At 43.9% G+C, this 16,926-nt stretch overlaps 1 protein-coding gene across 2 annotated transcripts; it reads right to left on the bottom strand.

The window, feature by feature from the left end:
- Positions 1-1,845: 1,845 nt before the first annotated feature.
- On the bottom strand, positions 1,846-8,251 carry LOC105906246 (integral membrane protein 2A). Of its 2 annotated transcripts, none has more exons than XM_012834363.3 (6): positions 8,065-8,251; positions 7,293-7,427; positions 6,792-6,971; positions 6,050-6,160; positions 4,950-5,094; positions 1,846-4,216 (listed from the first exon to the last, which is right to left on the bottom strand). In XM_012834363.3, exons 1-6 carry the CDS (start codon positions 8,134-8,136, stop codon positions 4,128-4,130), a joined length of 732 nt encoding a protein of 243 aa, XP_012689817.1. In that variant the 5' UTR covers positions 8,137-8,251; the 3' UTR covers positions 1,846-4,127. The 2 variants fall into 2 exon arrangements, with proteins under 2 accessions (XP_012689817.1, XP_031442940.1); XM_031587080.2 differs by having other exon boundaries at positions 6,792-6,968.
- Positions 8,252-16,926: the final 8,675 nt, after the last annotated feature.

Raw genomic sequence — 16,926 nt, 5'->3', positions numbered from 1 at the left:
CTAGGAACTGTCTGTCGTTTGTACTGTTTGGGATTCTGTTAGAAAATAGAGAACTAACGCTGATTGCTGACAATACCTCTAACCTTCCATTAATTAATCATATCAAGGAGCATGTACACCATATTTTTTAAACTCTTTTTTTTAAATGTGATACAATCCTCCTGAATTAATTCGATCACAAGTATTCATGATTCATAGCACAAATAATGATAGCTATAATTTATGAGCTCATTTGGATTTTTATCAGCTATTTAAGTTTTTAGTACGGACAGTGATGGCAACAACATAAGCCCTTTCTTGTTGACACTGAGAGAGAGCACCACACACGGCTTCCTGTGCCATTGTGTGAGGGGGTAAGTGAGGTGGGCCGGTGTTGCGATCTCCAGCTAGTGAGGCAAAACAATGAGCGTGCTAGACTGAGCGAGAGCAAAGCGTTCTAGTTTCGGCTCCGACTAAAGCACTGCACACCAGTTTCAATCGGAGGGTGTTAACACCGGTTCAGAAGTGCGCACTGGTTTCACTCGGAAGGCGTTAGCGGTGGGTGTTATATAAGGCAAATGTAAAACAAATATACAGAGACAGACAGACACAAGCACTAAAACCTGCCCTACACACACGAGGAGAGGTGAATATGTGTGGTACAAACGAATTCATATTCGAACAGGAAGTGGTAAAAAGTCACTTCGTGTTCTGGCACTCACTGTTAATCTTCCTATTTATGAACTGATCACAGGACTGACTGTGATCAGAGGTAGGTAAAGAGTGCCGAAGGAAGAAGTATTTCCAATCCTGCACACACATCCACACACACACATACATACATTTGCAGTTGTGAATGACATACTGACATACATAACATACTGTGAACAATTGAGCAATTGCACTGTGCAGTGCTAAGCTGTTAAGCCTACCCAAGCCTACACAGGAAGTTGCCACAGAGGAGATTTCCTATTCTGTACCCTATGCAGGTGCAGCAGAAATGACAAACCCTGCGATATCAAGACTACAATGAACATTGATGGCTTATTTGTACTTTGTACAATACGACCACATTTCTTAATATTAGGATCTGTCTAGACTCTAGACTGTACCTATCCCAAATCAAAGGACCAAGATGTAATATATGTACTCTACTAAATCATAGTGACCATGATATACCATCAGAGATTAAGGACACATGCTAAATCATAGTGACCATGATATACCATCAGAGATTAAGGACACATGCTAAATCATGCAGTGACCATGAAATACCGTCAGAGATTAAGGAAACATGCTAAATCATAGTGACCATGATATACCATCAGAGATTAAGGACACATGCTAAATCATAGTGACCATGATATACCATCAGAGATTAAGGACACATGCTAAATCATAGTGACCATGATATACCATCAGAGATTAAGGACACATGCTAAATCATAGTGACCATGATATACCATCAGAGATTAAGGAAACATGCTAAATCATGCAGTGACCATGAAATACCGTCAGAGATTAAGGAAACATGCTAAATTGCCTGAATCAATACATGTGGTCAAATTTGGACAGTGTAAGATTGTTAGGTAGATGTTTTTAGTGAAATTATGTACCAGTTTCTGTGTACATAGGTTGATTGTGGCAAATTGTTTTTAGCTACGAGGGTCCAAAAACCTCTTCACTTGATCACTTCAAAATCACTTGATGACCCCTCCACTGTCCAGTAATGGATGGCCATCAAGTGGAACTCTTTCTAACTCGTACTCTTTGCTCCTCCGCCTCTTGTATCACCAGCCCTCACTGGCATCACTTGACACTTGACACACACACACCTCAAACAGAAACAACACAACACGCTACAGCTTACTTAAAGAAATTAATCTTTATTTTGACCACAACACAAAAAAGAAGAAAAAAAAACCTTACAAAGTGAAATTTCATCAGTCGGGTTCACAGACATCTTGTCATCTTTCTTAAAAAGACTCTTTACTGCTCGGGGCTTCATAGAGCCTAAGCGAAGAGAAACAGTGACTTTCACGCACCCCTGATCCACACACTTGTGATTGTCCTTCCCTGAACAGTAATACCAGCACCTCCCTCCACTAACACACACCACAATTTTACTTAATTCCAAAATGAAGGAGATTTTGAAAACAAAACTAAGAAAAAGAAAATCACAGAGAAAAAAAAATTATAATCTAAGAACACACAACTGGTGCCTGTCTTGGTAACACAAGGGGGTAGAAAAACCTCATACACACACATTGAATGACAACAGCAGTTAACGTCTACAACATGGCTGTATCTACAGCAGTTACTGAGGCCTTCGTCTGCTTGCATCGACTCGAATGAAAATACCACTGGGGTCCTGGACAGACCTCCTACTTGCTGTCTATGTGCAAACTACCTATAAAGGCTCTGACAGAAACCTTTACCACGTAACTTCAATGCCTACCGCAGCTACAAATCCCTTTTTCCACACTGTGACCTACCTCTAAAAGTAACAGGGGAATTATGCAGGCAGAACATTTGTTTCTATTCCAATTATTTGGTTGACTGATTTCATCATAATTCATTATTATTTGAACCACGGAGTTTGTTTCAAATTTGGTTCGTGTGAGACAAAGTGCTGCATCCTTTAGCTGAAGGACGAGCAACAAGGAAATGAAACCCAAAATGTGCTTGCACAGTGCAGAGGTACAGCAGATAAGAAGTATTACTCAGTGTGAATGTTATTTAACTATCTTTGAGAAGCATCTTTGGACAGGGGGTGCTCCATGCAGAGCGCTTTGAAGACAGAGGCGGGGTAGATGGCCTGCCACGTCTACAAAGCTTCTAGAAGCATCTGCCTGATCAGTCTACTATGCCCACACTCTGGCAGGCTACGTTTTGTGTGTGTGTGTGTGTGAGTAATCAGTCAGCAAATGCTGCCGTTTTGCTACAGATGCTTATCTCCTGCCAATCAGACTGATTCTGTGACCTACTTTCTGTTGCAACTTGATGAAAGCTTTCAGAATCAAAAAAATAGGGCCACAATAGTGTTTCTATTCTAAATGTACTCAGTCGTCAGTATTAGCATAAAAGCATTGTTAAAGTGTCTATACATGCCGTCAGCTGGACAGCGCTAACATAGAATATAGATGCTATCCCATGGGAACAATGTTATATCTCAGGGTCCCTCTCTTACACCAACAACTTCTCATTGTGGTTTGAGGAGCACCTCAGTGCATAACCTGGGCTTGGCCACTAGGAGGCGCTGGTGGCAAAACAGCTTTGGTGGCCTTCTGGTGGTGGTCCAAGCTACCCACAACGTATAAATAAATAGCTCCTCTATAAACAAGTCTAAAACCAAGCACTACCAAACACAAGCGCTAACACGCACGGCATGCACTGTTGTCACGTAAAGGACACAGAAATGTTAAGGACTGTCGTCTTAGAAACACAAAAAAAAACCTGGACAACCAAACAAGTGCAATAGGTTAATCACAAACATGAGGAACACATAAAGGAAAAAAAAAAAATTAAAAAAAACATTCTCCTCCAACAAAGCGATAATGCTATCCCATTGGGGCTAGAAGAATACACCATAGTTTTACTTATTTATTTGTTTTAAATAAAGATGCTCTTGCGGTGGTGGGAAACAGAGCTATATGCACAGAGTTCAAGACCAGCAGCAAAGGTTAGAGGGAGCTCTAGGGGGGCTCGAAGCGAATAGAAGGTCATACAGGTACATACAGCAGCAACAGGAATGGAGAAGGAAATGCTAAAGTATGCCGCTTTTTTGACACTTGTGCTGTTGTGAGACACTTCGTACTACTCGAGACCTATGGTGTATGGAATACGGTGAAAACGAGAGCGTCAAAAGGATGCTGTATGTACACAAAGGGAAACGCAAAAGAGCGAGCCTGACCTGTTCTGGCCTCGTCACAGGCCAAAGTAGCAACCATATCCCCAACCCCCAACCCCCCACCCCCTTCCTAGAAACTGTGCTATCGTGTGTGTGTGTGTGTGTGTGTGTGTGTGTGTGTGTGTGTGTGTGTGTGTGTGTGTGTGTGTGGTGGGGGGGTGTGGGGAGGCTGTTGGGGTAGTTGCGGTCAACCCCTACAACAACCCCCCACCCCTGTCCCATCCCCGTGTCAACAGCTTCAGGCCTTGCAGATCTTGGTGGAGGTCACAAACTTGTTTTCAAAGTGGCGGATGGTGAAACAGTCCTCTGCTGAGCGCTTCTGGATGCCTGTGGGAGCACACGCACACACACACGCACAGCTGAGTATACAGTAAATATCAGACTCTACACCCTCTGTCCATATTTAGCTGACATAAGGGAGTCCAGTAGAAACAGGACAAACACACAGACACAGATGAGAGTAAGGCTTAAAAAAACAGCCTCAACAGAGTTCATTTTGTTCTCATATATTCTTCAGCACATTATCATGACGAAAAAAAAAAAGAGTTGATTGAAAAGAAAAGTGTTAATGTTGACAAACTACTTCAGGTCACTGTGCCATTGCATATAAATGAAATGGAAAATGTGTGTGAAAAATTATGGTTTTAGTTATATTTAGTTTAGTCCACACATACTATGGTTGTGAAGGGTTTTGGAAATGAGAATTCAGCTCTGACAAATGTGTCACTGTACAACTGCCAACTGTAAAATGCCAACACATATCTTACACTTGTGCAATGGTTCGTGTGTTAGTCTAAATGCGTTGCGAAATGTGCGTGAGACTGTGCCCTGCTTGCAAGTCACAACTTTAAAAAATCTTGAAAGCTGATCAGTTGCAGATGTTCCCGTTTGTCATAAAACCAGGTAAACACTGTTGCGGTGATGGTATGAGAACTCCTCAGGGCTGAAAACATCGCTAAAATAATCGAAATAAATATGCAGAGGCAAATCCCATTTGAATCCTCAGTGATGAAGAGGAGGCTACTGAGGGAGGGAGGGGTAAAGATGTGGGGGGGTTTACCGGAGATCTCGGAGCGGCGCTGCATGCGGTAGGTCTCCTTGCCGTCACACAGGCGGCCGATGTAGAAGCCCAACTCGTCGACGTCATCGATGCGCTCCGTCACCACCAGGTCCTCGTGCACTAGGTACGTCTTGTAAGAGCCGGACTGCCACATAACACAAAGATAACCTCTCTCTTCACCATCATCTTCTTCAACATCATCATCAACATCATCATCATCAACATCGTGCATGCAGACTCTAAGTAGGGCTGAACGATTTGGGAAAATAATCTAACTGCGATTTTTTACCAAAATATTGCGATTGCGATTTAATATGCGATTTTTTTTTATCCTCTTTTTTTCCCAACAAAACGTAATGAATGATTTAAATATGACCAACACAATATTAGATACATTTAGTGTAAAATATTCTTTCCCACATTTTACATTTTTATTTAACTGCTCATTACAGAAACAAGAACAACAAATCGGTGGCTTTGCCACTGTGCATTTAAGTAATAAAAAAAAAAGTCATTTTAAGTATAAACACTAGGCATGCACTTTTTAAACACTGTGTGCAAAATTTACCATCTTAAAAAATATATATATATATAATTATTTTTTTTTTAACCACGTTTTTTAATCGCGAACGTTGCGGTTAGAAAATTGCGTTCTATCATATCGCGATTAAATCGCAAATGCAATTAATTGTTCAGCCCTAACTCTAAGCACTGCCAGAATCCTACACCATTGCTCTGTAACATCAGCCAGTAAACTAGGACAGAATATACAACTTGGCAAACACTGGCACTAACCCAGAGGAACAGGGGAGTGTAGTGCCGTCTACCGTCTACATACCCTACTAGCAGCTGATACTCAGTGCTACCTCAGAGGTCTGCAACACAGGCTGAACAAACCCTTTCAGGAAGTAATCCAGTATCACTAATGGACTAACTATTCATGAAAGTTTCCCCTTTACGAGTGCATGCAGATGTTGGACCTACTAAACATTACTGCCATATGCTATTAAGGCTGCTAGTACACAGTAGTCTTACATCAAGAGGTAGAAATTAAAATGTATTTTCATTCAGGCGTCTGCCACGGCAGCCTTGCCACTTACCATGAGCTGCATGAAGAGGTCCAGGAGGTCCTGAGGGGGCATGACGACGGAGGTGTTGAGCGGGATGATGAAGCAGGTGTGCAGGGTCAAGTCCAGATAGGCCGTCAGCTTCTGCTCAAAGAAGAGACACCGCCTTACAGTCAGGGTTCACTACTCTCCCATAACTACATCATCTCTTATTTCTATGGCACTTTGCTACTACAGGACCGTAGCACTTCATTTAACTTGTGGTCTGCTAGATGGAAAGTAGATGCAAAAACAACATGCTTCTTGTCACACACGCATACGTGCGCACAAAAGAGGGAAGCAATATGTGGGAAAACCACTGGTTTCTGCTGATGAGGAAAGAGACTGTAGTGGTGACAGCCACAGCCCGAGGCAACGCTGACACTCTTATTTGCAAGAGACATTGCAGCCTTGCGCGCAAACCAGCACACAACTCAGCACCACTGTGTGGTGTCAAAGGCAAAGCAGAAACACTTGCTAATTTTAGTTTAACCTTCAGGTGCTCACAGCAAGAAAAAAAACTAGTGTGATTTCAGTGAAGTACTGTTTTATATCTCTTTAAACCACAGCAGGCTTTGGCTAACTTCTAAAAAAAATAAAAATAATAATATATATTTTTTTATAAGATTTGTATTCCAATTTTGTCAATTAGGTTGCACTATGTTCCATCTATCATATGACTGTGAGCACTCTGTTGACTAGTTCCCCCTGGTTCCTTCCTTAAGGTTCCCCTTACCTGCTGGAAGTCATGCAGGATGTAAGCTGGGTCCCCATTGCTGAAGTGGGGAGAGGGGATATTGATGATGGCCACATTATCGCGGATCTCCACCTCCTCGTCAATGCGGGGCAGGTAGTAGGGCTCACGGATGTCTTCGTTGTCCATCTCGGTGAAGTGCATGGCTCCATGGTACAGCTTCTGGCCATGGAGATGAGGAGAGGGACAAAGTTAGGTAAGATAAAGATAACAATTGTTTACTTTCTTTCTTAATATCTTTACATGCCAAGAAGAAGTAGCCATGCAAAGGATGATTGCAGAATTAAAGCACAGCCAAACAAGTTCAAAATAAATAATGCCATAAGCTAAAGACTGATTAAAGTTAATTTAGAGGAACGCAATGTTCATGAGCTAAAAATACGAGGAAAGAGTCTAATTCGTCCAGCTATACACAAAACTAAATGGACTGATTCGTGTCTATAACATAACCTTCTTGAAAGGGGAACACACCCCCATCATTACCTTTGGGGTAAAGTAACGGTACACGCAGGCTCCGCCAACGATGAGACCGGTCAAGATGAACGCAAGGCCGAGCAGGGTGAGCAGGCAGCGGCCAGTGGAGCTCTCATGACGGTACACCGAAGCAGTCTCTGGATCCTTTCCGGGGAAACCAGGAAGGGTTAAAATTAGACACATTTGAATGGCCAAGCACAAACAAGGAACAAGGTACAGAATATGAAAGTGAACAAGATCTGGTACAATGTCGGCCAAGTTCGGGAAACATTTGTGTTTATTATTGTTATTACGCATCTATCTAACAAGCACACCTATGTAATGAACATAAGTCGTTGTGGATACATAACTAGACACCAAATACTTAGCTTGCTAACATAACATGGCATGGCATTGCATTGCATTGCATTCAAAGATTGGTTACATCCTTACTGAAGGTAAAATCATCTAATTTTCACATAATATTGACGTTAACGCCACAATAACTCATCAAGAATTAATCTTGTTTTATGCTAACTACCGTTAGCTTAACAGTTTTAGTTTCTGTCTAATGCGCTTAAATGACGTTACATAAACTGAAGAGATTTAGTTGTGGATCATGTGGTTAGCTACAATGGTGAGATCCGAGAGCCATTCCAGGGGCCTTCAGCTACTGTTAGCTGGCTAGTCGGCTAACTCCACCGACATTAGCCTGCAGCCGCGAATAGAGCATGAACTGGGCTAACTGGCTAACGACGGGCTACTTTAGTTTATGCACGGACAAAAAACATGCCATACTTACTTTTTCGTTGACAAGGACGTCCTTTCCGAGCGCCTTCTGCGCCAGGGCTGAGTTAAAGGCGATCTTCACCATGTTTCACCTGTGGTAACAAATGTAGCTCGCGAAATTGTCCAAAACAAATGCCTGTCCTTCCAGCTGTGAATTGACTGGAGGGTGAGTGACGCACTTTGTTTGGTATCCGACATAGACCGCACTGGATTTCCTGTCACGTGACTTCAAATAAGCTTGCGGTGAAGCAGGTGTAAAGCGAGCTGAAAATAAACTTGCAATAGTTCTTTTTTAAGTTAACGTTAACAGATTCACCTACTTTATGCACCTGGCGATGTACATATTTACTCATATATGCAATGCCTAGTTTCAGCAATGAATACAATAAACTATGGGGATTATAATAAAATAATAAAATATGCCTGGAGGATTCACATATTTATGGACAATATATTCAATTCCAATTGATTTTAACCTGGATTGCATCTGATTTTAAATATAGTACGATAAATGCGATGTAAATATAGCCGTTATAAATTCATGAATGAGTTTTGGCGCCGCTGTGTGGCTACAATGAAAACAACAACTAGGGTACTAATGAAGTCTCTCTGAAAGTACCCTAAACATAGTCAAAAAGACATCAGATTCATTTTACAATCTTACGCAGTCTACAAAACTAAACAAATGTTAACACCACTAAGGGATAAATGTACAGCCAGAGCTTCAGTAACGCCAGCCATTCCCAAAACGCCCTCAGCAGTTTGCTTCAACTCCAGCAGGAAAACTTGGGACCCTATAATACACTGTATTGGCTTCCATCTGTTGCCTCTCATTAAAGTCAATGTACACTGCCTCTCACACACAGTCCACCCCTTGCTTTTCAGCAGCAGATCCGTGAAGGCAGGCCCCGTGGAAATACCACACTGGGAGTTTGTGGCCATCACCAAGCCAGCCTGTGGTGAAATGAGACCGAACATGATGAAGATTTTCCCCTTTTTAAATCTGATTGAGTGCCTCTCTGTTCCCAGAATAATGTAAGGGATCTGCTGGCCTCCGCTCCCCTTCGTTTCCTGTGGGAGCCTCGCTGGGGGAAGGCTGTGCCCATAAAACAGTCCTAAACCCTTAGACATTGGAATGAAGTTGCTGCTCGGTTCAAGGTGGTCTGCTGGTTTGACTACACTGACCTCGCTGTAGGTAAATAAACAACGCGTTATAGTGCCTCGCCATTTTTTCGGTTTTGGTTCCAAAAAAGAAACCTGGGGGCCGGCGGTGTTCCAGAACCATCTATTGTACATTCACCATCCCATCTTTTCACACAGTCCCCCCTTTGCCTTTGACGTTTCCTAAGTTTAACAGGCAAATTGTTACCGGTAATCAGAACTGGCTTGTAAATAAACAGCGCCGTTGATTTGTACCGGGCCACGGGGGCCCTCATTCCCAAACTGGCCCCGTCCATCGCCGACAGGGCTAAGTGGTCCTGAAAGCTTGTGTATAGGCTCATCTTACGATTTGTTTGAACTCTATAATCCTGCTTACATACACAGAAAGAGGAAGGATTAACAGGCAGTTATGGTGAACAACTTGGAAGAAATGGATGGGAGACAGGGAGAGAGAGAGAGAGAGAGAGAGAGAGAGACATGGCAAAGAGAGAGGGAAGGTGGGATCGAGAGAGGGAGAGAGCCATGTTAAATAACACCTTATCATGTCTGCTACAGTGCATGGACCAATGGTGGCTCCTCGGTTATGTCAGCAGTGATAATGTTGAATGGCCCACGAGGCCTCATCATTCCCAGCCAGGGGAACCTGGAGTAATCTGTGGGTTTTGATGCTTGATTTAGTTTTCCATGGAGTTAATTAGCGCCAGATTAAACCCTCTGCCACTACGGTTTATGGCTCAAACTGAGAAAAAGCACTGTGTTTGTTTATGTTTGGCCCACCCTCTCTCTCTCTCTCTCTCTCTCTCTCTCTCTCTTTCTCTCCATCTCTCTCTCTCTGGCTTTCTCTCTCTCTCCACCTCTCTCCCTCTCTCTGTCCCAGGCACTCTATTGCTCCCTGTCTCCCTCCTGCCTTTTCTTTGTCTTTCTGTTTAACGAGGATGACTGTATGCCACCAATGGCGAAACTGTACACCATCCGGAGCTGGCGTATGCTGGCGGTATAACAAGAATGAACACTGGCTAAACACTGGCCTGGAAATGTCTTCTTTCATTGTGGTTTGCACCAACACACACACACACACACACACACACACACACACACACACACACACACACACACACACACACACACACACACACACATTCTCACACACACACTGTTCGAAGTGTTATGCCTCGTGATCCCTCCCCAGTGAAAAGTCCCTTGCTGTCAGCACACTGTGCTGTGCTGAGAGGCTCTGAGGTTTGCCCAGGGTGTGTGTGTGTGTGTGTGTGTGTGTGTGTGTGTGTGTGTGTGTGTGTGTGTGTGTGTGTGTGTGTGTGTGTGTGTGTGTGTGTGTGTGTGTGTGTGTGTGTGTGTGTGTGTGTGTGTGTGAAACACTGTAGCAATGGCGTCAGTGCCGTGAACGCTTCCTGTCGCCGCCTGTCCCTACACACACATCCTCCGTGTGCTCATCAAACTGTCTCACACACACACACACACACACACACACACACACACACACACACACACACACACACACACACACACACACACACACACACACACACACACACACACACACACACACACAGCCTACACTGACAAATGACTCTTCCTGTAGAAGTAGATTCCAAGAACTACACAGCATCAAAGGCATGCAGCATATATGCACGTACACACACTCTCTCTCTCACACACACACACACACACACACACATACACAGTATACCAAACCAAATGACCAGAAGTTCCAAAAACTCCTCCAACGATTCCATGCACGATGTGTGTGTGTGACAGAGAGGTATTAAAATAAAGAGGATGATGTCATCAAAGTATGCTGGGACCAAAGCTCGCCTCGGTTCGGCCTCCTCTGAGGGGTCACATGTATTTCAGACGTGTCTCTTTTCTTCTCAACGTTTCGTTTTATCTTCCCTCCTTTGTGTTTCTTCGTCCATCTATCCTTCATGTCACTGTACTCTTTTCAGCCTGTCTCTGACACTGTGGCTTTTCATCAGCTCTTGCTGAACATCTGTGACTGTGTGTGTGTGTGTGTGTGTGTAATTGCTTTGGAAATTTGATAATTTCATCCTTAAGGAGGGTGCAGCCGATGTCAGGAAAAGCTCGAGTTTCGGCAAACTGGAAAAATTTAATCTTGATTAAACTGCCTCTTTTCTCCCTCTCGTCCACTGCTGCTGACCCTAAATGCCACACACACGCAGACACACACACACACACACACACACACACACACACACACATACACACAAATGTGCGCACACACACACACACACACACACACACACACACACACACACACAACCATACACATAGTCAAGCAAACACAGTCACACAGTACTACTTTACACAGTTAAGTGCACACACACACACACACACACACACACACACACACACACACACACACACACACACACACCCAAATACATTCACTCAATACTACTTTATACAGCATGCAAATGCAGACACACACAACCATACAAACAGTCACGGAAAACAGTCACACAGTACTACATTGCACAGTTAAGCACACACATGCGCACACACTCACACACAAATAAATCCTCCTACTGACGCTCCTACTGACCTCACTAACAGACACCAAACCAAGCCTCCAAAAAAGCTGCACTGCCTACAGATGAACGGGGCAGCCTGTGCTCCACTCTCAGCCTCCACCACCTCCAGCTGCTGATCCAGCTGATTATAGCCTAGGCCGTGAGCCTTCACTTTGGGCCCCGCACGACCATCCATCATGGCTGGGCAGGGCTCCTGACAGCTCCACTGCCCTCGCTGGGGCTTCTGCGGGCAAGGTGGGCACCAGGCAGCTGGGGTTCAGCGCAGTTCACCCTCCACCACTGCAGGGCGGCGCTTGTGTGACTGACAGGCCTTGTGATCTCTCATTCCCTCAGTATTTGAGGGTGATTTATTGTTGTACGCAAGCTCTACGCAGAGCATACGGTGTAGCGTACGATACTTTGTGAGGATTTATACTTGTGCGCTGCTGTGTTTGCACAAAAATAGACAAAGATAGCAGATCAAACTCTGTAGATGGCCGTGTTTGTATACATGCTATTTGTTTTTGTTGTTGTATTTTTTTTACTTCGATTTTTAAAAAGTTACAGGGCAACAGACACTGTACAATCGATTAACCCTGTTAATGTAACCAAAAAATATGTCTGAGGGGATTTTCGTGGCGTCTGCCAGCCAACTATTTAATGTTAGCACGTTAGCTTATGTTAGCATGCAAACTACTCACAAAGTAGACTGCCTACGATGGAAACAACGGTCAACAATTCATAGCAGATTTATCAACACCCCCCCCCTCCCCCCAAACGTCGGCAAGTGGTCCAACCACAGTTGTTGCGGTCTTTGTCTAGGGTGGTGCACGTCAGGCTACAGCATAGCCAGAGTTTTGTCCCCACATCTTTCCATGAAGGGCATGCTATAGGATTGGAAATAAAAGGACAATGTGGTGCTGAGTCTGAGGTAACCACGAGTTAAAAGTTTGCTGACAAGAGAAATAGGGGTGTGTCTATAAGATATGGCTTGAATTCTACAGCAGTTCAATGGCTGAAACCTAAATCACTGGGAGGGTAATATATCATACTTTCACAGTCAATCATGGAAAATAGAGGAATATCAGGATAAATAAGAGTATGTGTATGTGTGTGTGTGTGTGTGTGTGTGTGTGTGTGTGTGTGTGTGTGTGCGTATGCGTGTGTGTGTGTGTGTGTGTGTGTGTGTGTGTGTGTGTGTGTGTGTGTGTGTGTGTGTGTGTGTGTGTGTGTGTGTGCGTGTCCTGAGAGAATCATCAAAGGCTGGCTGGCCAGAGTGAGCCTGCCAGAGAGAAGGCAGAGCAGCACGCCAAGCAAAGCATCCTCCCATCATCGCCCCACCTCATAATGACTTACAGAGGCCACAGACAGCTGCTCTCACCCTCCAACTGCCCTGTGTGTGTGTGTGTGTGTGTGTGTGTGTGTGTGTGTGTGTGTGTGTGTGTGTGTGTGTGTGTGTGTGTGTGTGTGTGTGTGTGTGTGTGTGTGTGTGTGTGCGTGCGTATCGGAGAGAGAGAGAGAGAGAGAGAGAGAGAGAGAGTATGTGCGAGTGTGTTTGTGTGTATCTGAGAGAGAGAGAGAGTATCTGTGTGTGTGTTTGTGTGTATCTGAGAGAGAGAGAGAGAGAGAGTATGTGCGAGTGTGTTTGTGTGTATCTGAGAGAGAGAGAGAGAGTATCTGTGTGTGTGTTTGTGTGTATCTGAGAGAGAGAGAGAGAGTATCTGTGTGTGTGTTTGTGTGTATCTAAAGAGAGAGAGAGAGAGAGAGAGAGAGTATCTGTGTGTGTGTGTCTGTGTGTATCTGAGAGAGAGAGAATATCTGTGAGTGTATGTGCATGCATGCACGTGTGTGTCTGTGTGCATGCGTGTATGAGCGTATTTTTTAAGTTTTTATATGTGTGGCAGTGAGTAAATGTGTGACTGTGTGTGTGTGTGTGTGTGTTCACACAAGTACTGGTATAAAATGGATCTTTGAATCACTGCCTCTGAAACAGTGTTAATAAGCAACTGTACATGTGTATTTGCTATTCGCTTTGCCAGGCAGGGCAGTGATCATCCTTAATGACTTTTTCAGTCTTACTTTTTTCCTTCACAGCTGTATGTTTTGATTATTGTGTGCTGTCATCACACCCGGTCTGCACCATGTGTTTTGGCTGCAGACATGTTGGGGAAGCCTTAATTTATGCCTGTGTTGATATCTTACTTGACACACTCTTTAGAATGAATGAGTTCAGGATGTTCATGGTTCTGTTCCACCCATCCACACTGGTTCTAGTTTGTAAGAGAACCTCTCCTACTCCCCATACAGTTCCTCGCTGTATTAAAGGGTTCTGGGTTCCTGTAAAGACATGATATTGGGTTTGGCTCAAGTTCTCAGTCTCACAGACAACCTTTTTTTCCTACTAAGCATCCAAATCTTTGGCATAGAAATATTCACATATGCAACTGAAGTGGGGTTTTCCTGGACAAGGTGAAGAACAATTCTTTTTAAGAGTGTATGTGGTTGTGACATCAACTGTTTCTGCCATTTCAGTTTAGTTAGATACTCTGTGTGTGAGTGTGTGTGTGTGAGTGTGTGTGTGTGTGTGTGTGTGTGTGTGTGTGTGTGTGTGTGTGTGTGTGTGTGTGTGTGTGTGTGTGTGTGTGTGAGAGAGAGAGAGAGAGTAAGAGAGCAAGAGAGAGAAGCGATTGTTTTTTTTCCCTAAGTCATTGGAGTTGGCAGGTTTTCTGTCTTCTGCACATCTGAAAAACATGGCCCTGTATAACTTATATAAAAAATATACGAGCATGACTATAATCAATTCTTTCAAAATAGCCTCATAAACCAGAGAGATACAAAGACAAATGCTGATGAAAAATAATGATCCATACTTTGGGATATGGGTCTCATAGAGAGAAGAGCATGAAATGACCTTGAGTGTTAAATATGAGGAGTGATAATGGGAGCACCAGCTGTGTGTGTGTGTATGTGTATGTGTGTGTGTGTGTGTTTGTGTGTGTTTGTGTGTGTGAGAGAGAGAGAGGAAAAGAGAGAAAGAGCTTTGGAAGATGTGCTAGAACAATTTTTAACAGATTACACAGACACATATTATTCTTCAGTGTCTATAAAGTGAAAAGCCAGTTCAATCATGTGATTATTATTATGCCCTTGACACGCACGCGTGCGCACACACACACACACAAACACACACACACACACACACACACACACACACACACATAAACACATATGTGTGCAAAGGCACATAATAACACATATGTATGCGCGCACAGATATATAAAATGTCACCTATAACGGTAAACAAGGGCCAAAGACAGCCAAAATAAGCAAAGTAAAGTAAAGTAGAAAAAAACACTGATTTCAAAAAAAGAAACAGAAAAAGAAGAGAAGATGTGGGCAGAGTCCAAGCGGGATGGCCTATATGTATGTAAGTGTTACACCCAGGGGAAATTACTTCATCGACTGCGCAGATTCCAGCCCCCAGACCGCCGCCACTGCCGTGGAGCGCGTGCGCGCGTACAAGCGTGTTGACTTTACTCCACTGGAGTGACTCCATCTGTATTCGCAATTCAGCTGAAATCATTTCCAGACGCCTCGCTCGGACGCTCGGGCCCGAAAGCAGGCGCTGACTTCATCGCGTTCAGGTTCACGGCAGGAGCTCGGAGTGGACACCCTGCTGATGAACTTGATGTGTAGCACATAACCAAGACCACTAGGGGGCGATGTTAAAAACTTGGCTGTCACCTAAAGCTCTCACCAGTTAGCTTCTACTGATTGTGTTAGTGATCACCTTTACAGGCTGTTCATTGGGATGCAAAGTTTAAACTTTAAACCAGAACATCTGAATGAATGCTTCCCCCTCTTAGATAGATGCCCCAGACTCAATGATGTTCACAGACAAAATATTTCATGACATGGCCAGGAAGCACAAACGCCACTTTGAAGTTAAACTCCATAATGTCGCTTTAACGAGTACCGAAAGCTCTAATTAGGTCAGAGACTGAAAATGTGTGTCACCACTTTTGACACGCAGTCATGTCAGCATCCATTCCTTCGTTCATCGCTCCATCTCTCTCTCTCTCTCTTTTCTGTCTGTGTGTGCTAGTTAGCCACAGCCTCACAGATGCATCGACATGCTTTTTTTCCATTAACCGTCCTCTGCAAATCACTCTTAAGAGCTCTCCAGCTTTGTCACGATGGGTGGCAATTTGAAAGAAAAACAGACAAATCTATTCTCCATTCTCTCACTTTAGCCTTAATTTATTTCTTTCATTTCAGGGGCAGGGGGCTGTCATCAAATGCCTTGGAACACTGGTCTGGACAGAGTCATTGCAATGGCCGTCAGGTTTCTGTGAATGTATTTGTGTGGTTGCCCTACGGTTGTCACACGGTTCAAGCAATGTGGTGATACGATTGCCGTATCCCACCGTTTGGTGTTACCGCTGTTGTTGTGTTGTTTTTGAGTTTATGTGAATGGGTTAAAGTTCTATAATTAAGTTTGGTTGCTGGATGGCTTTTCTAGGACTGCTCTTTGCAGTATTGTGATTTTTGTGTACTGGTGATACAAGTGGTCACTGAAATGATAGGGGTTGATCATGCAGTGTTTGCACTGCTGTTGTTTGTGGCTGTTACAGTCGGTTTGAAATTGGTGTCTGTGTGTATCTATGAGAGAGACTGTTTGTGTGTATGTGTGCATGTCTGTCTGTGTGTGTGTGTGTGTGTGTGTGTGTGTGTGTGTGTGTGTGTGTGTGTGTGTGTGTGTGTGTGTGTGTGTGTGTGCATAGCCTTACTGAAGTCAGTCCTCCTTCAGGTGGCCTGTTAGCCAAACTCGGCCACTGATGGATGGGGAAAGCATCACCAAGGGCCTGAAATGATGTGTTTCCTCCTCGTAGATCAATCAAAGCAGTGCACTGCAATACATGTGCAAGTGTGTGTGTGTGTGTGTGTGTGTGCGTCTGTGTGTGTGTGCGTCTGTGTGTGTGTGTGTGCGTCTGTGTGTGTGTGTGTGTGAGTGCGTCTGTGCGTCACACCACCTGGCTACATAGCTCCAGACTGTGATGCCCGACAAGGGGTCACAACCTCCATAACTCTTTCCAGCAACCGGAAGGAGGCGTGTGTGTGTGTGTGTGTGTGTGTGTGTGTGTGTGTGTGTGTGTCTCAGTGAA

This window comes from Clupea harengus, chromosome 20 (assembly GCF_900700415.2).
Source record: "Clupea harengus chromosome 20, Ch_v2.0.2, whole genome shotgun sequence".
In the NCBI taxonomy this organism is placed as follows: Eukaryota; Metazoa; Chordata; class Actinopteri; order Clupeiformes; family Clupeidae; genus Clupea; species Clupea harengus.
This window is presented reverse-complemented; position numbering and strand designations above follow the sequence as displayed.

Coding starts and splice junctions, on each gene's coding strand:
- LOC105906246 (XM_012834363.3), bottom strand. CDS start 8,136: ATGGTGAAGATCGCCTTTAACTCAGCCCTGGCGCAGAAGGCGCTCGGA. Junction 6,161..6,791: donor TCCTGCATGACTTCCAGCAG/GTAAGGGGAACC, acceptor TTCTTTGAGCAG/AAGCTGACGGCCTATCTGGA. Junction 5,095..6,049: donor ACCTCTTCATGCAGCTCATG/GTAAGTGGCAAG, acceptor GTTATGTGGCAG/TCCGGCTCTTACAAGACGTA.